This window comes from Phocoena sinus, chromosome 6 (genome assembly GCF_008692025.1).
Source record: "Phocoena sinus isolate mPhoSin1 chromosome 6, mPhoSin1.pri, whole genome shotgun sequence".
Lineage (NCBI taxonomy): Eukaryota > Metazoa > Chordata > Mammalia > Artiodactyla > Phocoenidae > Phocoena > Phocoena sinus.
Genome location: NC_045768.1, coordinates 103,193,104 through 103,219,427, shown reverse-complemented (window position 1 = coordinate 103,219,427; position 26,324 = coordinate 103,193,104). Strand labels below are relative to the sequence as shown.

Genomic DNA, 26,324 nt, shown 5'->3' with positions numbered 1-26,324 from the left:
TATTTTAAATTTATATACTCTTTACACAATGAATGGGAAGAAGGGAAAAAAGAGAGTGAAATAGCAACAAAGAGGGAGGAGAGAAGAGATACAATATCGACAACAGGAAAAGGCCAGGCTACCTGAACACATCCTCCAGATGCTTGGAACCAGCGGCGTCTCAGATACCTCGGGCAGCTCAGGAATAGGGCTCAGGAGTGGCTTCTTAGACGCAATGTCTCTTTCCCCATATAAAGACTTCTGAACACTTTTTTTCTTTCCCTTTGCTTTCTTCCTTCTGTAACTTTTTAAAACCTGAGAAAATGTATTAAAACACTGTAATTGAGAAAGATGTAGCTCCATGTACAATGTTGACTCAAACTAATTTTTACCAAAAAAACTTAAAGCCTAGTTATTCCATTCAAAATTGTAGGAATCTCAGTCAGGGCTAAAGGGCTAGGTAGCTTACACAAAGTCAAATAAAATATGAAACAGAACTCAATTTACAAATTGTAGAGTAATGGTCTGTATTTCCACAAAGCATTTGCCAAAGTAAGTTCTGGGTAAGTGAAAAATAGGTGAGATGTTGTAGAACTGGACAGACTTAAGACATGAGGAATTTGTAACTAGGATGTGGTTACGATGACTCAGGATTAACCTAGAATGAGTTATCTATTGGAAACTAGGGGAGACTGTTTTCTGTTCCTAGATCTGGATGAAGTAACCACAGGTGTGTACATAAAATTTGAAGATAACCCAAAGCTGCTTCAAACAACAGGTGATCTAATCAAGATGAAAATGACTAGGTCAAAATAAGATGGAGTTTAATAAGCACAAGTAGAAGATGAGGGACAGAGGTTTGGTAATAACTGATGGAAAACATAGGTTTCTATAAAAATTAAAACTGTTTTAATAACATCTGGAATGCAGTATTCAATTCAATTCTGACTGCATGTCAGTAACTGAGCACTCATGTTCTATGTTAAAAAAAGTTTCATATGGAGAAGTCTTGAGGGAAACTCAAACATTGTATTGAAATAATAGGTTGTTATGACCAAAAATGAAATATATTCAACGTCATAATATTGGAAAGAACCAGATTTTAGGTCAACATAAGGAACACACTGTTAACAATTATAGCTTCTGGAAAATGGCATCCATTCAAAGATTTACTGAGAAACTGCTATGTGCAGGTAATAATTTGCTAGGTATGAGATATAAAAACAAACAGGAAGTGGTCTTTAGGGAACTCTTGGTCTAATTTTAATACATACAGACCAGGACAGGCTCTACACAGATTGAGAACACGGAGACCTGGCCTACGGGAGGTTTTCAAGACAGGCTCCACAGGAAATGGAGTGTCTAGGCCAAGTCTTCCAACAAGTGAGAATTGTTTTGGTTGAGGATGACAGTGGCACAGAAGGGCTTTTCAAAGGAAAGAGAATGGCACACGGAACAGGTCTAAGGGAGGTGGCACAGAGCAAAGGGGGAACTGCAATTAGCTGTACGTGGTCAGTGAACCCACAGAGAAGTGGCAGAAGAGGCCAACAAAGCAAGCAGGGCCCTTCTCTGCAATAAGTATGAGCCTGACAGCCACAAGGGTTCACCATATGGTGATTTAGAGAGTGACATCTGAGTTTGCATTTAAGAAAGATCGTTTGGGTGACAGCACAGAAACTAATGGTGTGGAAGATATTCAAGAGCACAGAAGTGGCACAAAACTGTAAGTTCCTTGAGATATTTATAGATATCCTGTAAAAACAAAACAAGAAAAAACATTCCATGGAAAAATAATTTTAGAACTGTACAAGATAAATGTTCCTCTTAGTGATTTACAATATACACTTAACGTTAAATCCTCTAAGAAGTCCTCGGTATAAATAACCTCTATATATGTTAGAAAAATGCTGGGCTAAATATTTTTCCACGAACATTTTTTTCAGGGAACATCTGTTGACTTCCAAGAAACAGTTGGGAAAATAACAGCATGGACAATGGAAATGGAAGCAAAGACGAAAATCTTGACGGGCTCCGCAGATGAACTGCAAGAGAAACATTTGGCTTCGTGTTAGTCACCTTCGGTTCAAACCCTGACCCTGCCACTTTACGGCTTTATAATCTTAGGCAAGTTACCTCACCTCTCTGTACCTCATTCTTCTCATCTGCAAAATGGGAACCACAAAAGCACACACCACAGAAAGTTGTGGTGAGTATTAAATATGTTGATATATGTGAAATGGGGAAAGTATGGCTTGATTCATGGTAAGGGCTATGTGTTAGCTATTCTTTTTCTTTTAAATTCCTTCTTACTATTTTGAGTATTGATACAGAGAAAAATATTTTTAATACTAAATTATGCTCTTAGTATTACCGTGTGACCCAGGCCCTAGTAGGTTGGTTAATATACTATGATCAATGTCATCAGGTTACAACCTCCAGAACAGTTTCTGATTCATAGCTCAGGTAAATACCCTTTTAGCAGGATTTTGGAAACCTCTGTTTACATTAACTGTAAAAGCACCTGCAACAGCGCCTGGCACTTAGCGGCTTCTCAACAAACATACGTGAACAAATGAATGAATGATTGTGAAAAAAAAAGGTACAAACTTCATAAAATTTGCTAACCATGATGAAAGACTAATATTATTTTTTCATGGTCATGGGCCAGGAGGACACCACCCAAAAAGAAAAAAGATGAAAGCACCTGTGGTCTGTCATGAAAATATTATCTAGCAATGCTTATCTTATCCAAGAGAAGGTTGCACCTGCAAAGGCTAGAACCTTATCAACCTTATTGGAGTAAAATTTGAATTTACTCCAATACAAAAAGCCTTGCTGAGACTGTAATAAACAAGAGAAGCCATGTGTGATTGGAATCCTTGGGGAGCCCCATGATCTAGAAATAATGAGACTGGTTTATGACTTGGAGGAGACAAAGGACAACTGAAGATATTATACCTAAAAGGTTTCTATTTACTCCCAAATCACCAGTATTTCTTCTCATACAGTGGAGGAGGTCATGCAACAGAAGTAAATGCTTACTTCTTGTGTTATTTGCACAATTAAGTCAAACTGTTTTCTGAGAGTAGCTTTAAAATTATTTTAAAATAATTAATGTACATGGCAACACATCAAATTGAACAGGAAAGCTTCTGGTGAAAAGCAAACATTTCCCTGTCCCTGCCATTCACTTATTTAATGGTCCATTTTTAGTTCTTGTGGCTGGCTCCATCTCTCTAAATCTCTCTAAATAAGGGGCTGAGATTGCTGCATTTCTTTTTTAATATATATATATATATACTTATTTATTTTTGGCTGCATTGGGTCTTCGTTGGTGCACGTGGGCTTTTTCTAGCGGCGAGCGGGGTCTACTCTTCGTTGCGGTGCACGGGCTTCTCATTGCAGAGGCTTCTCTTGTTGTGGAGCACGGGCTCTAGGCACACCGGCTTCAGTAGTTGTGGCTCACGGGCTCTAGAGTGCAGGCTCAGTAGTTGTGGTGTACGGGCTCAGCTGCTCCGCGGCATGTGGGATCTTCCCAGACCAGGGCTCGAACCCGTGTCCCCTGCATTGGCAGGTGGATTCCCAACCAATGCATCACCAGGGAAGCCCCAGATTGCTGTATTTTTAATGTTTAATAACAGAAAATTTCCAACACCCCAAAAATAGAGAGAATAGTATCTTGAACCCCACATACCCAACAATTAGCTCTTATAATTACTAACACATGGAAATCATGATTCATTTATAAGCCCCTTCCCTCAGATTATTTTAAAGCAAATCCCAGACATTACATCATCTCATCTAAAGATCCTACAGTATCTCTAAGAGATAAGGACTTCTTTTTTTTTTTCCACTAAAAAAGTGAAACATTTTATTACCTGGCATTGTATTTTTTTTTTTTTTTTTGCTGTACGCGGGCCTCTCACTGTTGTGGCTTCTCCCATTGTGGAGCACAGGCTCCGGATGCGCAGGCTCAGTGGCCATGGCTCACGGGCCTAGCCGCTCCGTGACATGTGGGATCTTCCCAGACTGGGGCACGAACCTGTGTCCCCTGCATCGGCAGGCGGACTCTCAACCATTGCGCCACCAGAGAAGCCCTGGCATTGTATTTTATTGTTGATTTTTTTCCTCTTTTACAATGGAGTTTTATTTCTTTTCCAGCTTTGAGATATAATTGACATATAACAGCATGTAAGTTTAAGGTATACAAGGTAATGACTTGAGATAGATAGATATATAGTGATTACTTTTTTCTTTTTATAACAATGACAAATACTAGTCAGCAATAAAAGGAACTATTGATACACACAAATCTGGACAAATCTCCAGAGAATGCTGCTGAGTGAAAAAAGCCAGTCCCAAAAGGTTACACAGTGTGTGATTCCACTTACAAAATATTCTTGAAATGACAAAATGAAAGAAACGGAGAACAGATTAGTGGTTGCCACGGGTTAAGGTGGGGGTTGACAGTGGGAAGTGGACACAGCTGCAGACCAGAAGAGATCTTTGCAGTGCTGGAAATGTCCTGCATCTCGACTGTATTTTGATATTGTACTACTGTGATACTGTATAATGGTTTTACAAGATGTCACCATTGTGGGGAGCTGGGCAAAGGGTGCCTGGGATCTTTCTAATTCTTCTTGCAATAGCATGCATCTCGAAAACAATATCAAAATAAAAATTTAGAGGCAAAAACAATGATAGGCAGTTTTCCCTATCTGAGAAGTTTTCCTCAGAGTTCAAACTTCTCCAATTGGTCCCTAATTGCCTTTTTACAATTGTTCAAATCAGGATCCCAACAAGGTCTCCACACATGCCACTTGGTTGATGGATTTCCTTTGATCTATGGCTCCTTTTTTCCCCCTTGTTATTTGGTGAATGTTCTGAGGCATTTATCCTGTAGTAGCTGAGAAGCTCTGGATTTGGGTAACTGCAATCATGTGTGTTTTTATGTTCCTCCACCCCCTGGTATTTCCTATCCACTGGTCATTAGATCCAGGCTTGATTCAATTCAGCTTTCATGCTTGTTGGAAAGACCATCTCATGGAAGATTATCGAGGTCCTCACTGCACCAGGAGGCTCATATTCTCTCCTTGTGTGGTGTTATGAATGGCCAGTGCTCTCAGGTGTCCAGTCCCATCCATCTATTACCTTTGGCTCCTCCATTGGCTTCTACCTAACATCCAACAGCTTTTGTGAACAGGTCTTTTTGATTAGTGAAAATTCTTCGATAAAGAATCTTCCCTTATCAGTTATTTGTTTACTTGAAATAGAGCTCAAATTTTATTTTCCACTTTCCAAGAAAAACAAAAACCCTGAAAATAAAAAAGAGTTGATGTCCTCGACAGCTTCTAAGGTGGCCTTTAAGTTTTGCTGTTAGTTTTTAATTATGAGGAAATTGGTTTTTCATATTTGATGCCAGTGTTTTAATCCATTGCAATCGTTATCTCTGATGGTCACACTGTCCTATCTTTGGTCAGCGCAAGCCCCTTTGGAATGATTTTGTGTCCTTTAACGTGGCTTCCTTGCTTGCACACTGGTCCAGACCTGGGCTCATTTTCTACTTTTGCCGTTGTAAATCTGAAAGCAGCCATTTCACTAAGGTAACGCTGATCCCTTTTAGTTGAAATGGTAGAGATGGTAACATAGGCACAAAGGATGCTCAGTGCTTCTATGCCTTACCAACAGACAGAGCTAGAAAATTATTTTAAATGGGTAAAAGCACGTGTTCATGATATTTCCAATGCAAATTTAGCCTAACAAGGTTTTGAATTTGATTTCAATTTTATCTTGTCTCTAGTGAAGAGTCTTGATTCCTAATGACAGCAAAAAACATCCCCACAAAACCCTGCTTATTTGATTCATTCTAGATTGAATTCTTCTATCAGTGAGTATTTCATAACTGTTTAAACTTTTTGTGCAGTTATTTTTGTCCTTAGGATACATCCCATTTGGACTTTTCAAACTTCTGATTTGAAAAAACTCTTTATGAGGTTAAGCCACCGACTTGATATAGTTACATGTTTCATTTTGTTTTCAATTTTTTTAAATTGAGCTATAATTGTTCCATAGTCACGCAGAACATTTACACAGTTCAAAGTCAAAAGTAAAATACACATTCAAGGAAATCTAGCCTTCATTCCTTCCTGTTCCCTCCTCTGTCTCTTCTCCCGACAGGTAACCAGGTTTTGTCTTTGGCCTATTCTCTTTTTTTGTAGTGTTTAAGATTATATATATGTGTATTGATATATACATTTTTTTAAATGCTCCCTACTTCCTTAGATAAAAGGTAACATATGAGTTTGCCATATCAGCTGCCATAACAAACCACCAGAGGCTGGGTGGCTTAAACAATATTAATTTATCTTCTCACAATTCTGGAGGCAGTAAGTCCAAGATGGAGGTGCTGACAGGGCTGGTCTCCCCTGAGGCCTCTCCTATGCGCATACAGACGGCCACTCTCCTGCGGCCTCTTCTCCCTGTCTGTGCCCCCCGAGGCGTCACCCTTTGTGTCCAAATTTCCTCTTATAAGGACACCAATCAGATTGGATTGGGGCTAGGAACCACCTAAGGGCCTCATTTATTAACCTAATCACCTCTGAAGAGGCCCTATCTCCAAACACAGTCACATTCTGAGATGCTGGGGTGTCGGCTCCAACGTATGCATTCTGAGAACACAATTTATCGCACACCAGGTAGCTTACAACTTGTTTTTTTTCACTTAACAGTAAATATATCCTAGCATCACTGCATAGAGGTTTGGATCGTTTCTCTGCTATTTTCTACATCTACAAAAGACTCATTTTGTGACCACAACAGTTTATTCAACCAGTCTCGTGGACATCTGATGGACATTTGGTTTGTTAATCTTTTGCATTACAGAGTGTTGCAATAACTAACTTTGTTCATATGCCTTTTTGTATTTCTGTCATTAGATCTTTGTGATAGATTCCTAGAAATGGAATTGCTGGGTCAAAGGGTAAATGAAAATATTTAATTTGGCTTGATATTGCCAAATTGCCCTCCACAGAGATTCACACTACCAGAAAATGTACAAGCGTGCCTATCTCTCCCCAGCCTCACCAGCAAAGTATGCTGTCAAACTTCTGGATTTTTGCTAATCAAAAATGGTAAGAAACGGTATCTCAATGCATGTTAGACTCGCAGTTCTCTTATGATGAGCGAGTCTGAACATGTTTTCCATGTTTAAGGGCCCTTTCATTTCAATTTTGTGAACAAAAATCTCTTGGAGATTTTGATACGAATTGCAAAAACTTTTTTCCAAGTTTGTCCTTTGTCTTCTAAATTTTCTTACGGAGCTTTTCCCCCATGCATGCTCCATGCTGTTTGGGTCAAATGGAGCAAAATTTACCAGTCTTTGACCTCACTGTTTCTGGTTTTTGAGTCATATTTTGTAAACTTTTTCCATTTCTAGTTTATAAAGGAATTCATGCTTATGAATTCTACTGCTACTTCCAAGTTAGCAATTTTATTTTCAAAACTTTTCCAGCTTTATTAAGGTATGATTGACAAATAAAAATTGTATTTATTTAGGTTTCACATGACTTAAGGTGCACATGATGATTTAATATATGTATACATTATAAAATGATTACCACAGTCAAGTTAATAAATACACCCATCACCTCACATAGTGGCTATTTGTTTGTGTGTGTGTGTGTGTGTGTGTGTGTGTGTGTGTGTGGTGAGAACACTTAAGATCTACTCTCTCAGCACATTTCAGCCTACGATACAGTACAGATCTCTGCTGCCTCCTTACCATAAACCATGAGGCTATCACTTACTTAAACTAAACCTTCCTGTTGTCTGTGTTAGTTTTGCTTCTTCTCTTGGTTACCTTTGAATTTACATTTCTATTTCTTTTTAAGAACTTAAAAACAGTATATCTTGAACCCCTAATTTGCAAGATGATAATTTTAAAAACAGCCATAGTGCTTACAGGACAGAGCTCTGATTCCTTCTCTTTCCTCTGGCGCCTCCTGTAGATGATTCCTAATACTACAAAATATCCTTTTCCTTACACCCCATTGTTGCTTGAAATCACACTTACTAAAGTTTGCTTCATATTCGCTCCAAAACTCTTGCATTCAGACTTTTCTTTGGAATGGTATAGAATGACCTTTCTTTTTCTCCTGTTTTTTTTTTTTTTAATTAATTAATTAATTTGGCTGTGTCGGGTCTTAGCTGCAGCACGTGGGATCTTCATGGCCGCATGCAGGATCTTTAGTTGCGGCATTCAAACTCTTAGTTGCAGCACGTGGGATCTAGTTCCCTGAGCAGGGATCGAACCCGGGCCCCCTGCACTGGGAGCATGGAGTCTTAGCCACTGGACCACCAGGGAAGCCCCTCTTTTTCTTCTCATATGGCACATCTTCCATTTGCTCAATCATAGGTCTTTTTGTTTTTCCCTCCAGAGACCTCCTCCCTGGAGCACCCTTCTCTTGCTCAAATTTGGCCTGATTGCTCTTCTAGGCTGACTGAACAGCTATAATCAGAGATTTCTAGGGCATTCCTCTCCTGTGCTATTAGACCCACTGTGTCCTGGATTCTCAAGCTTATTTCCTCATTTTGCTAGAGTGTATCTCCCTCCAGTAATATTAAAAAACAAAAAAACCAAAACACATCTCTTGAGTGTCTTTCACAGTAATTGAATTTGGCTGGATACAGAATATTGGGCTTAAATTAAGTTTCCTTCAAAGCTTTAAATGTCCTGTCGAATTCTCTTTCAGTATTCAGACTGCTGTCAAACTTGATACCACTCCGATCCTTGTTTCCTGGTAGGAAAAGTCCATTGTTCTCATTATCCTTATTGTTCAGTTTCACACTGACATGTCGAAGTTGTGGTCTTTTCTCTTGGTCCTAGGAATTCAGTAGGACCTTTTAACTTGAAGACTCTTTTCTTCAGCTCTGGGAAACCCTCCCTTTTATTCTGATAACTTCCTTCCATTCCATTTTCTCATTCTGAGACTCCAACGAAGTCTCCTAGATTGGTCTTCCATGTCTGTTCTTACTAGTCTGTCGTTCTCTTGTCCTCCCTTAACTTTCCTTAACTTTATTCTCTAGTCCAACTACTGAGTTTTATATATTTTTACAAACCTTTTTTTCTCTGCTCTTTTTTCATAGCATCCCCCGCTTCTTAGTTTTCTGCAGATAATATTTTCTGAAATCTGAGTATATCAGAATATTTACTTTCATGAAGTTTCTTTCCATTTTCTGAATAACCTTTCTCTCTGGGGGTCAGTTTTTCAAACTTACTATTGGTCTTTGATGCTCTTGGTTGTACTCAGTTATCTGACTCTTACTTAAGAAGATACTGGCTAAACTGGTAATGGGTTTCCTCTGCTTTCCAGCTCAGCCTCTTTCTTGCATGGGAATTCTACCAGGAACTCTGTGCAACGCAGGGCAGGGCAGATGGAGAGGGTCAACCGCAGGCTTTGCTTTAGGGAAACGAGCAGGCTGTCCAGACTGTGGGACCTTCCAAATGCCAGAAAGAGAACATTCAGGTGACAACCCCTGTTCTGAGCTTCAGGATGGGAGAGGGAGTGCGGGGCAAACCGGCGCAAATTGTTTCACATACAGGACTTCAATTAATCCGTTTCCACTACCACGTCTCACTCTCAGCACCACTGGACCTGCCAATACTGGGCCCAGAGTTCCTCGGGATTCCCATAAGCAGGCTGGCTCTCCCTCCCTCCCAGCACATTCTGGGCTGTAAACCTTTCCCCCTCTTTTATCTGTCAACCCGCTCCCATCTGCTTGTCTTCCAGAAATTCACTGAAGGCTCTTGTCGGTTGCTGAATACCCCTCCTCACCCCCTTCCTCTTCTCATCGCTATTCTAAGCCTATTCCTTCTATTACATCAATTATTTTGGCTCAGTAGGGTCCTGGCAAGGGTTGGGGCAAAACTTAATGGTCAACCCTACTTGAACTTTCTGGCTATTAGTTTCATGTGAAGAAGTAGGTGGACCTTCTTCGCAACAGTGTTTTGTAGAGAGCAGGAAGGAACCCAGTCTCTAATGCCGTGATCTAAGATGTATGCATATTTTCAACTGATGTGTATTTTTTTTCAGCAAGAGGATCTTTCAGAGGAGTGTGTGACCTAAAGAAGAAACTGAACCAGGACAACATCCGGTTTCTTCCGGCTCTGCCGACTCGGGGATGTTTGTGCAGTGTTTAAACCAAGTGAGGCAACACTTTTTGGTTCATGAATCAGGAGGGAAATTTGCTGTTTTGGGTGGATGTGTGCTGGGGTGAAATGGGTAAGTTTGGTTTTGGAAATGTTGAGTTTTGAGATGTCTGCAGGGTGGTCTAAGAAAAGATGCCTAGTAGGTAGTTGAACCTATGTTAACAGATGGGAAAGATTTGGGAGTTGTCAACCGTGCTGCATATGAAACCACCCAGAAAATAAAGCCATTTCGAAAGACAAAGAGTAGAACTCTGGGTAACATAAACATTTAGGAATGGGCAGAAGAAAACAAATCTTTAACCACAAAGGAGACCACAAAGGACAATTCTCAGTTATGTCAAATGCTGTGAACAAGACCTCTAAGGATGCACTGGATTTTAGTCACTAGGTTATTAAATGCCTTGGAAAAATAATGAAAGTGAAGTGGCAAACTGGTGGCAAAAGAGGCCTGACTTCTAATAGTATCTGAAACAGTGACTCTGTAGCAGCCTCTGTGGGTCTCTCCAGCAACAGTGTGGGATGGGAAAGGGGATAATGGTGCATTAATCCAGGGTGGGAGCAGAATGAAAGGGATGAAGACCCAAGATAATGGACAAGAGTGTTGAAAAACAGCTGAAGACAGCTTAGGATGAATAAGGAAACACAGGAAGTTAAAGGATCTCTGAAAGCTGAAGAGTTAATACTAGAAGAGGCATGAGTAAGATGGCATGAGAACACTGGATGGATAGGAGGCTGGGGTCGGAGAGTGGAGTGACATATAAATGTGTATTATTAAAACTGGGAAGGTCTTGGATACCAACAAGCTGTAGGGTATGGCAGGGGACGGTCCAGCTCAGTGAAGCGGAGGGCAACACCAGGACCTGGGTCAAGGTGCTAGATCTGCTATCCACAAAGAGGCGGTGACGTCACTGAGCCGGCACAGGCCTCTGAGTGTGGAGGAAGACAGAGCTAGTTTCTAAATTCTTCCTGCAATACGGGGAGAACATCCAACCAGCCACTGGCAGTAGCAAAGTCAAACAAGAGGCAGATGGCACATGCATCCCTAAGAAATCAGAGGATTCCCCAAAGAGGGTGAGGTTAGATTAGATCAGATTCGAAGATAAGAATCAATTCCACATTTGAGTGCCCATGATTCCCTGTGCTGGGTGTATGTAACCCAATGAAGAAAATGCAAAAATGGCCCTCGGGTAACTCATAATCGAGTATATAATCTCTTATGGCCCTTTCGATTCTATGATAAGATGATTTCAATACTCTTGGTCCAAGGCCAACTAGGAAAAATTTTGTTTCTGGGTTTTCCTAACCATACAACAAAGAAATGCACCACTTCTACTCTTTATTACATCTTTAAACACACACTCACCTGATTCTTTCTAGGAAGTGCTCTGTCTGCGCGATTGCTTTCTTGAGACTTCCTCCTATTAATTTTCTTTTCTTTATAAGGCTGAGCTTCTGTATTAAATAAGTTGCAAACACTCTCTTCTGAAAAACTGATCAACTGCTATAAAGAAAATTAAAAGCAGGGCTACCATAAAACAGTCAGTTACATTTTCATGAGTGTCTCTCACATTTCTTTTCCCTTCCCTGCGGATTCTACCATTTTACATCCCATTTCCGCTTAATTCACAAATTCCATTAGAAGTATTTTAACCAAGTCACATTCAAAAGAGGGAAATAGTAATTACTGATTTCTGATCAAACTTTGACCCAGAAGCATATGCACTCTGTCCTACTATTTTATGGAAGAGAAAAAAACAACTTAAGAATCGTTGTTTTAGGTGCAAACTATTATATATAGGATGGATAAACAACAAGGTCCTACTGTATAGCACAGGCAACTATATTCAATATCCGGAGATCAACCATAATGGAAAAGAATATGAAAAAAATATACATGTGTATAACTGAATCACTTTGCTGCACACTGTAAATCAACTATAGTTCAATAAAATTTTTGAAAATAATAAAAAAGAGGGTTCCCTGGCGGCGCAGTGGTTGGGAGTCCGCCTGCCAATGCAGGGGACACGGGTTCGTGCCCCCGTCCGGGGGGATCCCATGTGCCACGGAGCGGCTGGGCCCGTGGGCCATGGCCGCTGAGCCTGCGCGTCCGGAGCCTGTGCTCCACAACGGGAGAGGTCGCAGCAGTGAGAGGCCCGCGTACCGCAAAAACAAAATAAAAATAAAAATAAATAAAATAAAAAAGAAACACTGTCTTATTCACTCATCAAATATTTATTGAACATCTACAATGTAGCACCTAACTACTGATGGGTTATAGGGGGAAAAATCATGAACCGTCAGATTATCTAAGTTTGACTTCTGGGTTTACCATCAACAGTATCAGTGAAAAAAATATCAGTATGCTATATGTTTATGCACTGTGATGCTACAGATAAAAATCCAAGTTCATCTAATTTAATAAAATCGCAAAAGACATGCATTCGATGGGAGTTATTCTCACACTGAAAACAACTGAAGGTAGTTTTTGAAAAAGTTATATTTATGGCACTTTCTGACTGTTAACACATGGGACTCTGGAGAACAAATGTATGGACACCAAGGGGGGGGGAAAGCCGGTGGGTGGTGGTGGAGGGGGTTGGGATGAATTGGGAGATTGGGATTGACATATATACACTAATATGTATAAAATAGATAACTAATAAGAACCTGCTGTATAAAAAAAGTAAAATTAAATTTAAAAATTAAAAAAAAAAAATGCGACTCTTCTCCACTTTGCACTTCGATATAACTCATAAAACCACACAGATCCCAAATAAACTTTCTAAACAGACTACCTTCCACATGAAGCACCTCGTTTATTGTATTTTTCTTCTAACAGAATTAATTAAAATCAAATCAGGGAAACAGCATTATCCTGGCTTACATGATAGGTAGGATATGATATTAGTTCTCAACACATTGATTAAACCAAGATTTAACTGATAAATCATTTGATCATGAAAACAGAGAAAAATCTAGTGCAAGATTTAAAAACAGATACATTGTGCCAAATACAAACACTTACACTTCTTCTGTTAGAGGTCCGCGTTGCTCTACCAACTTTACAGGAGGCTATTTTCTCGTGGTTATTTGAAGAGGCAAAGGTATCAGTGCCTGATGAGCAAGACACAGCAAAATTAGGGTAGCTAACAAAAAGCTGTAAGATCCATCATCTATTGGACACACTGGATGCTCTTTTGGATACCAATTTTGCTTTTAGTATCCTACCATATCTGAACATATTACCAGGAGAAATAAATTTTGAGATTTCAAAAACATTTTTAAAAACATGAAAATACTTTAATTTCACAAAGTTCAAAAAATTTTAATTTGGTCACTTTGAACGGTATAAATAAAAGGTAGTATAACCTGTCAAAGAGCATAAGCTTTGGAAGATGACAGGCTATACTTCCAATTTAGCTCTAACTTAACACTCCATGTCTTGGATTCTGTGCTAATGAGCTTGGTTTGTGTCCTAGAGCCAACAAGATGTGTTGGTGATCCATTAAAGGATTTCGACCAGGGGAGAGACGTGAGTAATGGTTCCATTGCAAGTGCTTTGCCTGTGACATTTGCTGGCCAAGTCCTGGTTTGTCAGGAAAGCACAGAGAGATCTTTGTTGCCTTGTCATGATCATAAAAAAAAACTAGAGACCTCAGAAAGTACATATGCACAAAATGCCATGTTGATGTTGATGAACAATTTTGTGTAATCAAAAATGACCCTTAGGATCCATATCATTTCAATTGTGCAACCTGAAAAGGAGCCTACTGTCAATCCTTAAGTGTTGAGAGGGCAACTCCACTACTTGCAGTGACTTGAAAAATGTGGCTACCCATCAGAGGAAGTTAAATGTGGGTGATTATAAAGTATGGACTTGGAATGGAAGGGGACAGGTAAGAGACTTCTTGTAAGCTTTTCTACACGATTTGAGTTTTTGAAAAATCAAGTACGATCATAATAAAAATAAAAATTTTAAAATAAGGTGATTTTCATATATACACATGTTTAAAATGACATTTATGATTTTTAGATAAGCCAAAGTTACTACCTGAAAGAGTCTCAGAGATTGAAGACTTACTAAGAGGACTGAGACCTGCAAATGATACCTGAAGAGGTTCTATGTTTTCCTAAACAAAGAAAAAAGTAGAAATTAGATATCTTTAAATCCAGTGGACACAGAAATAATGTGCCCATAAGAAAATAATACGTATTTATTTTTGTAGGAGGAACTGTAATAAGCATAAAGATGGGAAATAAAAGATTAACCAGAAAAAGTCAGAGCAAAACCAAGATACTGGATATAAAAATAAATGTTTTATAATATTTACCAATCATATTTAAGGAAACCATGCTTACTAACTACAACCCACCAAAAAAACAATTAAAAATATAATAATAATTTTTAAAAAGTGAAAGTAGTCATGATGATCCACTAATAAGTTACTTTTTGGTTTATTTAAAATCCCATATCCTAACCCCAGTAAAGTAAGAAAATTCATTAATAAACACAACCAAACATTACAGTATTATTCAGGAGATCTTAAGGGTAAATATAAATGCAGATGTCAAATCTTTTCTTTCCCACAGCCAGTATAATGGTAGCTGTTAATTTTTCATAGATAAGATCTGTCAGGTTGAAAAAATTATTTTTTCTCACCAATTTGCTCAGAGTTTTTAATCTGAAATGAATGCTGGATTTTGTCAAATGCTTTTTCTCCATCTGCTGAGATGACCATAGAGTTTTTCTGTTTTACTCTGTCAATATGGTGAACTCTGCAGATTGGCTTTCAAATAAACCAACCTTGCATTTTGGGGGTAAAATCTCACTTGGTCATAATGTATTTATTCTCTTTTTCGTTAGTATGTTTGTGAGGATACTGGACTGTAGTTTTCTTCTCTCATAATGTCTGATTATGGTATCAGGCTACTGCTGACAGTGATGAATTGGGAAGCATTCCCAACTCAATTTGTTTGGAAGAATGTATGCAGAATTAGTATTGTATCTTCCATAAATGTTTGGTAGAATTCATTAGTAAAATCATCTGCACATGCAGTTTTCTTTGTGAGAAGGTTTAAACTACAATTTAAATTTCCTTAGTTGATATAGAGCTAACGAGACCACCTATTTCTTCTTGAGTGAGATTGATAGCTTGTGTCTTTCAAGGAACGTAGCTTAAGTTGTTGAATTTATTGGCATAAAATAAAGTTGTTCATAATATTCTTTTATGATCCTTTTAGTATTATTAAGATATGTAATTATGTCACCTCCCTTATTCCTTATATTGCTAATGAGTATCCTCTCCTTTTGTCCTGAACAGTCTGATTAGAAGTTTACTATTATTTTCTGCAGCAAAACCTTCTGATTTCAATGATTTGTCTCTATTGTTTTTCTGTTTTCTATTTCATTGATTTCTACACTTATCTTTATTACTTCCTTTCCTCTTCTTAATTTGGTTTCAATTTGCTTTTCTTTTTCTAGTTTCTTAAAGTGGAAGCTGAGATCATTAATTGGAGACCTCTATTATTTTCAAATACAGGCTTTAATTTTTAGAAATTTTCCTCTAAGCACTGCTTTACCTGCATCCCACGCATCTTTTGTTACTTTATAGTGGCTTAGGATCCACAGCACACATCTTTTAACTTATTCCACTTTGTTTATAGCCTAAGAACCCCTCCCAACCTTTATGCCATGTTAATTTGGTTGTATATTTTACTTACCTAGGTTATAAACCAAACAAATATTGTTGTTACTCTTGCTTTGAATAATTATCCTTTATGGAGGCTAATTAAAAAGAAGTCTGTTACATTTGCCCACATACTTAGCATTTTCAGTGCTCTTCATTCCACTGTGTAGACGCAGATTTTCCTGCAGAACTATTTTTCTTTTGACTAAAGGACTTCCTTTTCAACACTTCTTCTAATGCTAACCTGTTATGGTAATGAATTATTTCAACTTTCGTTATGTCTGAAAAAGCCTTTATTTCCACCTTTTCTTTTGAAAGATGGTCTCACTAGATAGAGAATTCTAGTTTGACAGGTTATTTTTGGTTTTTTGCTCCAAGTAGTTAAATACATCTTTAAAAGATGTTGCTGCACTGCCTTCTGGCTCGCTCACATAGTTTCCAACCAGAAATCTGCTGCCTCTCTCATATTTGTTCTTCTTATGTCACATGTCTTTTTCTCTCTGGCTCCTTTTAGGCCATTCATTGTTGATTTTAAGCTTTGTGTGTTTTTCTTTATGTTTCTTGTGCTGGGAATATGTTGAACTTTAGGATCAGTGGGTTAATAATTCTATCAAATTTGGACATTTTTCAGCCATTATTTTGCAAATATTTTTTTCCTGTTCCTTCCAATCTCTCCTCTCCTTTGGGAACCCTAATTACAAGCACTTTATACCACCTGAAGTTGTCCCAGATCACGAATTGTCTGCTCATTCTTGTTCAGTCTTTTTCCTGTGTGTCACTGAGAATAATTTCTATTGCTACATCTTCGAATTCACTAATCTTTTCTCTTGCAGTCTCTAATATGCTATTAATCTCATCCAACATATTTTTATTCCTGGAGATTATAACATAGTTTGATTTGGGTCTTTTCTTTATCTTCCATGTTCTTAAGAAGCTCAGTCCTTTCTCACATTCTTGAACATATACGAAATATAGTTAAAGTAACTCGTTCAATGTCTCTCTAGAAATTCTATCATATGTGCCATTTCTGGGTCTATTTCTATTGACTGATTTTTCTCTTCATTATGGGGCATCTTTTCCTACACAAGTATTAATTTTTAATTGAATGCCAGACATTTTGCGTTTAACATTATTTGTTGCTAGATTGTTTTGTTTTGGTTTGGTGGGAAGGATAAAACCATTTTATTGAGGGCCCTCAGGGGAGGGTTGAAGGGCTGGGAGGACAATGAGATCTGATGCCTTGGCCTCCCTGGGATCTCCCCACCTTCACAGCTGCCAAAAGCAGTTTTGATATTCTTGAGGTTCATTATGCAACGCAGTTACATGGGTATAAGTTAGATCCTTTCAAGGCTTGCTTTTAGGCTTTGCCAGGCTTTTAGTTTAACTCTGCTCCACTAATGAAGCAATACTCTTCTGAGTACCTGACACCCTCTGAATTACAAGGTTTTTCTACATGAGTTGGTGGGAATACAATTCCTGCCCTGTGTGAGCTCCAGGCATTTCCCTCTGCTCCATTTGGGCAGTTCCTCCCTGGCCTGGGGCAGTTTACTCACAAGGATGTGTTGACCAGCATTCAGCTAGAGACTTGACGAAACCCTTTGCAGATCTCCAGAGTTCTCTCTCTCTGCAGGTCTCTTCTCTCTGGTATTTTACCCCTGTCAACTCCAGCCTCCTTCACTTTTCCAGACCCCAAATCCATCTTCTCAACTCATGGAGACTGCCAGGCTCCACCAAGGTATCCCCTCCCTGTGCTGCAGCCTGGAAATTCAGCCCAGGCAGTAAGTTGGGGCTCTCGTAAGGCTTACCTCATTTGTTATCCCCCTCAGAGATTACTGTCTGTACTTCCAGACAGTCAATGCCGGTGAACCACTGTTTCATATCTTTTTCTCTGGCTTTTTAGTTGTTTCTCATGGCAATGTAAATTAGGTCCCTCTTATTCCATCTTGGCCAAAAGCAGAATATTCTTATTTCAAAGTATAACAGCAAGAGAGAGATTGAATGATGGCCCCAATATAAAAATGGGTAAGTAAAACTAATAGGCAGTTCTCAAGAAATTCAAATAGCCTATAAACATGTGAAAATGCTCAAACCTCACTAACAAACAATATTTTCCAGTCATCTTTTTCTCCTATTAAGCTATTTTTTAAAAAAGTACCATTAAAACCCAGGGTTTACAAAGGTATAATAAATTAAATCATTTATAGTGCTGTGAGTTCAAATTAGTACATACTTTCTGAATAATTTAGCAGTATGTATCAAAAAGTTCAATAAATGTTCATATTCCTTAATCCAGTAATCCCACCTGCAGAAATTCATCTTAGGAGGAAGAACAATTTATACTTATATCAATTCTAAGATTGCTGCTCTTTCAACATTTTAACACCTCTGAAATCTGAGTACATGGTGTGTATCACAGTTTAACTTTCAGCATTTTTTCTTAGTGATAGATAAAACAATGGCACATCTTACAATCAATAGCAGTTAGGTTTCAGAAAATACGCTATGTACAAGGAGTCATGGAAGTATTGTTTTTAATAGGAGAAAACTGGTAATCACCTAGCTAGAAAATGCATTAATTTGTACCATGACACATTGTTCAGTCCATCTCATGATATCAAAGCACAATTATTGCTCATGCAAAATAGGTGAGGTCTGATGAAAATGTAAACAAGATTGTTCCACACTTTTCACACTTACAAGATTCTCTCCCTTGTCATCAAAATTTGGTTGAAGTAACCCCTCAGGAGCTGGGGACTGTTCAAGTAGCAGGGGACTGAGGGTACTTAAATCCTTTTTACGAACCGGTGTTTCTCCTTTACGCAACGGAGTGTTTGCTGGCAAAGATTCATCAAACACTTCAGGGCTTAGGTCCTCTCCGAAAGTAACTCTCTTCCTCTTCCTCACATTTAGAGAGTCTGGTGCTGTACAATTTTCTTGACCTTCTATTAGATAATAAATGGGAATATATTTAAAAACTAGACTACATTTCTTATCTAAAAGACATATCCTAGCATCTTTTCACATGATTGCATCTGGCTATTTGTATAACACAAAACATAGTTTGTACAGAAAAAAAGTTTAAAGTGGAAAAGATAAGCAATATTTCTAATTAAAATATGGTCATGGATTTTAAAGTAAATTCTGCATGCCTGTCTTAAAAGATTACAAAATTGAACATCAATTTCCTTACAAGTTTCACATTAAGCAAAAAGGGATAGATGACATGGGTGGAACCAATTCTGAAACTTCAACAGAGGGTCCACCCCTCCCAACTCTTCTTCATTCCCATGTAATTTCAGAAGCATCAGGCATTAGTAGATCATTGAAAATACTACATACTACCTCAGGTTTTTTTCATAACAAGCAAATGATACCTTCAGGCTTCAAAATAAATCTGAATTTCTTACCTGCTTTTCGTTCTTTGCAACAGTTTGCAAGATTTAAGATTAAGCTTGGATGAGTCCCACCATCACAAAGGTTGTCATGGTGTTCCTAAATAAAATAAACACTGATGAATAATTTTACATATATAAATACATACACACAGACATTAAGAACGACAACTTCGAATTTTTTTCCTGCCAAGGGTAGATACTACATAGTACTGCAGGTTACCTTTACTTTCATAGTTGATCTGACTTAAAATGTCATGATATTAGCCACAACGAAAAACTGGGTTCCTTAGCTATCATAATACTTTAGTAAATAGTTTTAGGCCAAAATTAAAGAACAGAAATCCACAATGTGGGCTAAATTCATTCCCTCATTCTTGACCTGGCAAAAGTGACTTGAAGGAAAATGTGAATGGCCAGAATTACAGTGTACTCTGGATGGTGTCAAACGAGACAGACTATATAAATGGTCTAAAGTATACGAATTCCACTACAACAAGAACAAAACAAATATGTACATGGCATAATGGGGTGTTTTGTCTTTTAGACATGGGAACCACACCTTTTATAAGTGTATAAATCTCCAGTCTACCATACTATATTCCTGAGTCAGAAAAAGCAAAGAAAGTAGCATTTGTCCTTCTGTGCTTCTCCAGAAGAAGATTATAGAGTAAGCAAGTTGGTGAGGAAAGGACAATGTGAATCCTGAAGAACAGGAGGGGCAAGCCCAAACACAGGGCCACTGGAGCAAAGTGGGCGAAAGACAGGGCTGTGGGTGGCTGAGAGGCACCTCCAAATCACCATCTGTTTGTCCCGTCTCATCCTAAGCCCTGACCAGCCCTTGTTCTCTAGAGCTGGTCATTTTCTCCAGCACACCCATCCCAAGAGCAGCCCCTTCTCTAAGAAACAGTCCTGCCCTAAACAAACCTCCTTCATCAAGCATCTCCTGAGACTCAGCTTCATTTTCCCAACCAGGAAAATGCTCACATCAGTATTTGTGAAATAACTGAACTTATACAACAAAGTTCATGTTAACGTTTAGATTTACTTTTCATTATTACCATGAAAGTTATCCAACAACTCAAACAGAATACACTTGCAAGCTTTGGGCAGCTTAGCAAGAAGACCATTAGTTGTGAAAGTCTTCGTATGATTTTAGTGGCAGGACTTGATGTTTCTGCTACATTAACACTGTTAATTGATAAGAGTTACACAGATCATTAAGATGCTAAGTCTCTTCTTTGAGGAGAAGATAAAACAAATAAAAGATAAAAATGAGCAGTGCTGTATAGAAACCCAAATCAAGCTCTTTAACCAGAAAATTTGTTAAAACATTAAAAAATAACAACTGACCATATATCCATGTAGACAGAAGGTAGTCTAGTTCACTTTGGCTTTAAAGACAGATTTATAGGTATAGCTGTATGGTCAAGAACAACAACAAAATGTGTAATTCTCATTTGCCAGGCACTGGTGCTAACTGCACATTATTATCCTACTTTATGCTCAAACTACCCTGTAAGGAAGTTACTAATATTGTCCTTTTATAGATAAGGAAACCAGGGTACAAAAAGGTTAACTAATCTACCTAGTTCTTAAACTTCAGCGTCAGCGAATGAAACCGGGCACTGTGACCCCAGAGCCGTCCTCTCAACCTCTCAGAGTGTTTACAGCCTGTCATGGATGTTTAACGTCAGATTCGTCTGGGTTCATTTAACAACTTCAAGCCCGAGTTGATGTAAAATGGGGCTAATACCTTTCTTGGATACTGCTGCTGCACGTACATCATATATTCCAGAACCTTCACTGGAAGTACTCAATAAATGCCAGCTAGTTCCCATCAACCTACTCTCTTCTCATACTAACTCAACTTAAAGATGCTCGCCTGTAAGAGGTATCTTGAAAAGCAGATATTTTTGGTGGAAATAATTAACAAACTCACACATTAATAACTTACGAAACTCTTATAAAATATGGTCTACCTATATTAAATTCAACATACTATATTCCAAACTGAGTTAAAAAAAAAAAAAGACATTTCCTGTTAGGCCAGTATTACATAACATTTCAGAGGTATTTCTTTGAACCAAAATGAATTTTTATTCAACTTGCTTTAGGAAATGTAGCTCTACACTGACCTGCAGGCTGTCTAGACACAGCTTTGCAGAAGGTTTCTTCAGCACAGAACGAAGTACAAAGGTCTCAGAGGATGGAATGTCCCTCTGGCACAGTGGAGTAACCAGTGACCTGGCTTCAGGAGCCACGTCTGTACTCACTTCTGTAAATTTGTCAACTGAAACCGCATCGCTGGATCTTTTGCCCTCTACAGAGTCAGCGACCTGGATTCCTTCAACACAGAGGTGTAAACATGAGAGATGGCAGACATCTGAGTCAGTCTGTTCTACAACAAAAGTAGTAAGTATTTACAAAAGGAATAACAACCTTTTCAGAAATTCAACCCTAAGATATCCTGCTTGAGGAGTGGCATCTGGGATTTCACTTGGAGACATAAAACAAAGAGAAGCGGCACTGGCCACAACTTTTATTTCAAATCTGACCACTGAGGGCAACAGTGAGTAAGGTGTCTTGGCTCCACGGAAATCTAAGAAGGCCCCCACGGCTCAACTATTAACTGTTAATCTGCTTCCACTCACGACACCTACGGTCTGCACCATGAAACTAACTTGAGCCAGACAATGAATCATGACTGATTTTATTGGTGGAGTCAGAGGCATTTTCAGCATGCAAGGGTACTGGGAGGGAAAGGACAGAATGCTGAGGAGAACGACTATCAAATAAAAAAATGAACATGTTGTATGTGCCCCCAAGCAAGGCAAGGCTCCCCCCTGCAAATGCTCACAAGAGAGCATTGCCTGATGATTGACATTTAACAAATATATACTGGGCGCTTAAGGTGTGACAGGCACTTTGCGAGAGATATAAACACCACAGATAAAGCCCCCATGGCCTCAGAGGACAAATAGACAACATAAAATATAGTAACTGGGGGGCACAGAGGGAAGGAGGTAGCTGTGCCTGTGTAAAAGGGTAGCATGAGGGACCGTGTGATGGGACTGCGATATATCTTGACTGTGTGGTTATGTGTGGTTATGTGAGCCTACACCTGTGATAAAATCATGGAACCAAATATACACACAAACGTGTGCATGCAACACTGGTGAAATCTGACCAAAAAGGTCAGTGGATTGTATCAGTGTTGATTTCCTGCTCACGCACCGTATTACAGTTATGCAAGATGCTACCACTGGGGAGACTGGGGGAAGGGTGGACAGGCTTTCTTCCTATGGATTCATTCTTACACCTGCATGTGAATCTACAGGCATCTTAATATAAAAATTAAAGAAATGTATATATAATAACAAGCAGTAACCTATGCCGTTAAGGAGAATAATGCAGAGATAGGGTTAGGGTATGGGAGGGTGGGGGTGAGTTCAAGGACAGCCTGCTGAGCAGGTACCTGAACACAGTGAGGAAGCGAGCTGCACGTGTGTCTAGGGAAGATTATACATACGCTCAAAGCCAAGTGCAAAGACCAGTGACAGGAGCGCCCCTGGCGTATAAGAGGTGGGGCAAGGCCAGAGTGATTGGAACAGAGCCGGCAAGAAGACAGCTAAGCCACAAGCTCAGAGTCAAGGCTAAGGACCAGGTCAGGTGCGGCCTAGTAGGAAGTGGATGGACTGGATTCTATCCTAAGTATGCTGGGAGGCCAGTGAGAGATTCTGAGGGGAGTGACATAGTGTGACTTGCATTTTATTTATTCTTTTGTTGTTGTTTCTGTTTGAAGGGTAACAAGTTTTTTTTTTTTATAGCCGTCAGTATTTAGAGGGGTTATTTTTCTTCCCTCCAGTTTTATTGATACAAGGTGTGCAGCATAATGATCTGACTTACACGCACCACGAAGTGATGACCACAGTCAATCTAGTGAACATCCACCACCTCATACAGATACAACATGAAATAGAAAAAAATTTCCCTTGTGATAAGGACTCCTAGGATTTGCTCTCTTTTTTTTTTTTTTTTTTTTTTTTTTTTTTTTTTTTTACGGTACGCGGACCTCTCACTGCTGTGGCCTCTCCCGTTGCGGAGCACAGGCTCCGGACGCGCAGGCTCAGTGGCCACGGCTCACGGGCCCAGCTGCTCCGCGGCATGTGGGATCTTCCCAGACCGGGGCACAAACCCGTGTCCCCTGCATTGGCAGGCGGACTCTCAACCACTGGGCCACCAGGGAAGCCCAGGATTTGCTCTCTTAACACCTTTCATATATACCATTCAGCAGTGTTCATTATATTTATCATGTTGTACATGACATCCCTAGTGCTTATTTATTTTATAACTGGAAGTCTTTACCTTTTACCTGCCTTCCTCCAATTCACCCTTCCCCCTTCCCCCATCCCTGGCCTCTGATAGCCAGAAATCTGAGCTCTTTTTCTATGTGTGTGTTTGTTTTTGAAGTATCCCACTTTATAAGACCTCTTCCCTCTTCCTAAAGGTGCACCGTCTGAGATATAATAACCTCTGGGGTGCCACCAGATAACCAGCTTAAAATAAAACACTGGAACCAGCACTAGACTCCTTTAATCAAGGCCCCACCACCTATGGGAGATTTGTCTTTTCCTCTCTTATACAATGTTCCTGCTTAGGGCCTAGAGGGGTGTTAAAATGGGATACGTTGGCCCTTGTTGTGATGTTCCCAAGAAGACAGAGTGTACAGGGAGGTGTTAGGTATTATGACAGTTTTTAATGACCATACTTCATACATTCTATAACCACTGTCAAAGAATATGTCACTCCTAAGACAAAGTCCCATGAGAGTAAAGCAAGAGAATTGGTAAGAATTGCTGAAGGCAAAAGCATCCTATTTCATCCAGGTAACAAACTCATAACCCTGCTCTCTGACCCATCTATCCATCCATCTATCGCATGATTAAAATTTAGAAGTCAGAGCAGATGTGCACCACAAGAAATGCTGAAGGAAGTTCTTTTTCGGGTTGAAAGGAAATGATACCAGACAGAAACTTAGATCTTCAGCAAGGAATGAAAAGCACCAGAAATGGTACCTATCTAGGTAACTATAAGAGGCTATTTCCAATATACACATATTTCCCAATACACATGGTTGTTTAAACCAAAAAAACCTTATCTTGTGGGGTTTAAAATGAATATAAATATAGTATAGATGACATCTATAGTGTAAAAGGACCATAAAAGACATGGGTGGGAGGAGAGGTAGTAGATCTGCACAGTTTGTAAAGTTTCTGTATTTCACCTGAAGTTGTACAATATTAGCTCTAAGAAGGCTGTGAAAATCTAAGGATGTATATACCACAGTCCTTACAGTAACCATTAAAACAAAAAAAAACAAAAGATGCAATGAGGTATAGTTTAGAAGGTAATGGATAAATAGATTTCTAAAATTTCAAATAAGCCCAATAGACGAGAGGAGGGAAAACAAAAAATAGAACAGAAAATACATGAAAGAAATGGCAGATTTAGGGAATTCTCTGGTGGTCCAGTGGTTAGGACTTCACACTTTCACTGCTGAGGGAGTGGGTTCAATCCCTGGTCAGGGAACAAAGATTCTGCAAGCCGTGTGGATAAAATTTTTTTTAAATGGCAGATTTAAATAAAACCATTTCAATAATGACTTGAAAGGTTAATGCACCAAATATGCCCATTAAAAGGCAGAAATTCTCAGGATTGACAAAAAAGCAAGGGCCAGCTATACATATACAAGAGTTTTACTTAAAGATAAAGACACAGGTATGTTGAAAGTAAACCTAATACTTTATGGTGACTTTCATTCAATACAAGCATATTGAATGCCAGTCCCTTTTCACACACTTAAAAACCAAAAAAATCATGTGTAGTGTTTTCTCTAACAAAATATACTTGTTAAATGTTTAGAGATCCTATTCTTTCTTTTTCTATTGAATATAGTTCCCTGTGCTATACAGTAGGACCCTGTTGTTTATCTACTTTATATATAGTACTGCGTATCTATTAATCCCAAGCTCCTAATTTATCCCTTCCCCCACCCCTTTACACTTTGGTAACCATACATTTGTTTTCTATGACTGTGAATCTTTCGTTTTTGTTAATAAGTTCATTTGTATCAGTTTTTTAGATTCCACATATAAGTGATATTACATGGTATTTTTCTTTCTCTTTCTGACTTTATGATAATCTCCAGGTCCATCCATGTTGCTGCAAATGGCATTATTTCATACTTTTTTTTTTTTTTTTTCGCAGTACGCGGGCCTCTCACTGTTGTGGCCTCTCCCGCTGTGGAGCACAGGCTCCGGACGCGCAGGCTCAGTGGCCACGGCTCACGGGCCCAGCCGCTCTGTGGCATGTGGGATCTTCCTGGACCGGAGCACGAACCCATGTCCCCTGCATCGGCAGGCGGACTCTCAACCACTGTGCCACCAGGGAAGCCCTATTTCATTCTTTTTTATGGTTGTGTAATATTTCATTGTATACATATACCATGTCTTTATCTATTCATCTGTTGATGGACATTGAGGTTGCTTCCATGTCTTGGCTATTATAAATAGTGCTGCTATGAACACTGGGGTGCCTGAATCTTTTCAAATTACAGTTTTTGTGTTTTCTGGATATATGTCCAGAGGTGTCCAGGAGTGCAACTGCTGGATCACATGGTAGCTCTATTTTTAGTTTTTTAAGGAACCTCCATACTGTTCTCCATAGTTGCACCAATTTACATTCCCACCAACAATGTAGGAAGGTTCCCTTTTATCCACACCCTCTCCAGCATTTATTGTTTGTAAACTTTTTGATGATGGCCATTCTGACTGGTGTGAGGTGATACCTCATTGTAGTTTTTTTTTTTTTTGCGGTACGCGGGCCCCTCACTGTCGTGGCCTCTCCCGTTGTGGAGCACAGGCTCCAGATGCGCAGGCTCAGTGGCCATGGCTCACGGGCCTAGCCGCTCCGCGGCATGTGGGATCTTCCCGGACCGGGGCATGAACCCGTGTGTCCTGCATCGGCAGGCGGACTCTCAACCACTGTGCCACCAGG

The 26,324-nt window shown here is 39.2% G+C and overlaps 1 protein-coding gene across 12 annotated transcripts in view; it reads right to left on the bottom strand.

Annotated features, from left to right (window-relative positions):
• CDCA2 (cell division cycle associated 2) overlaps positions 1-26,324 on the bottom strand; it is a 51,493-nt gene that overhangs the window by 5,710 nt on the left and 19,459 nt on the right. For 4 of the 12 annotated variants that reach the window (XM_032635527.1, XM_032635526.1, XM_032635524.1 and 1 more), the window contains exons 8-14: positions 21,404-21,666; positions 19,281-19,365; positions 18,571-18,815; positions 14,238-14,316; positions 13,212-13,300; positions 11,550-11,687; positions 123-294 (exon numbers count right to left, since the gene is read on the bottom strand). In XM_032635527.1, the coding sequence (XP_032491418.1) occupies positions 123-294; positions 11,550-11,687; positions 13,212-13,300; positions 14,238-14,316; positions 18,571-18,815; positions 19,281-19,365; positions 21,404-21,666 (1,071 nt within the window). The remainder of the gene's footprint in view (positions 1-122; positions 295-11,549; positions 11,688-13,211; positions 13,301-14,237; positions 14,317-18,570; positions 18,816-19,280; positions 19,366-21,403; positions 21,667-26,324) is intronic. The other 8 variants (XM_032635530.1, XM_032635529.1, XM_032635528.1 and 5 more) reach the window with 6 other exon arrangements.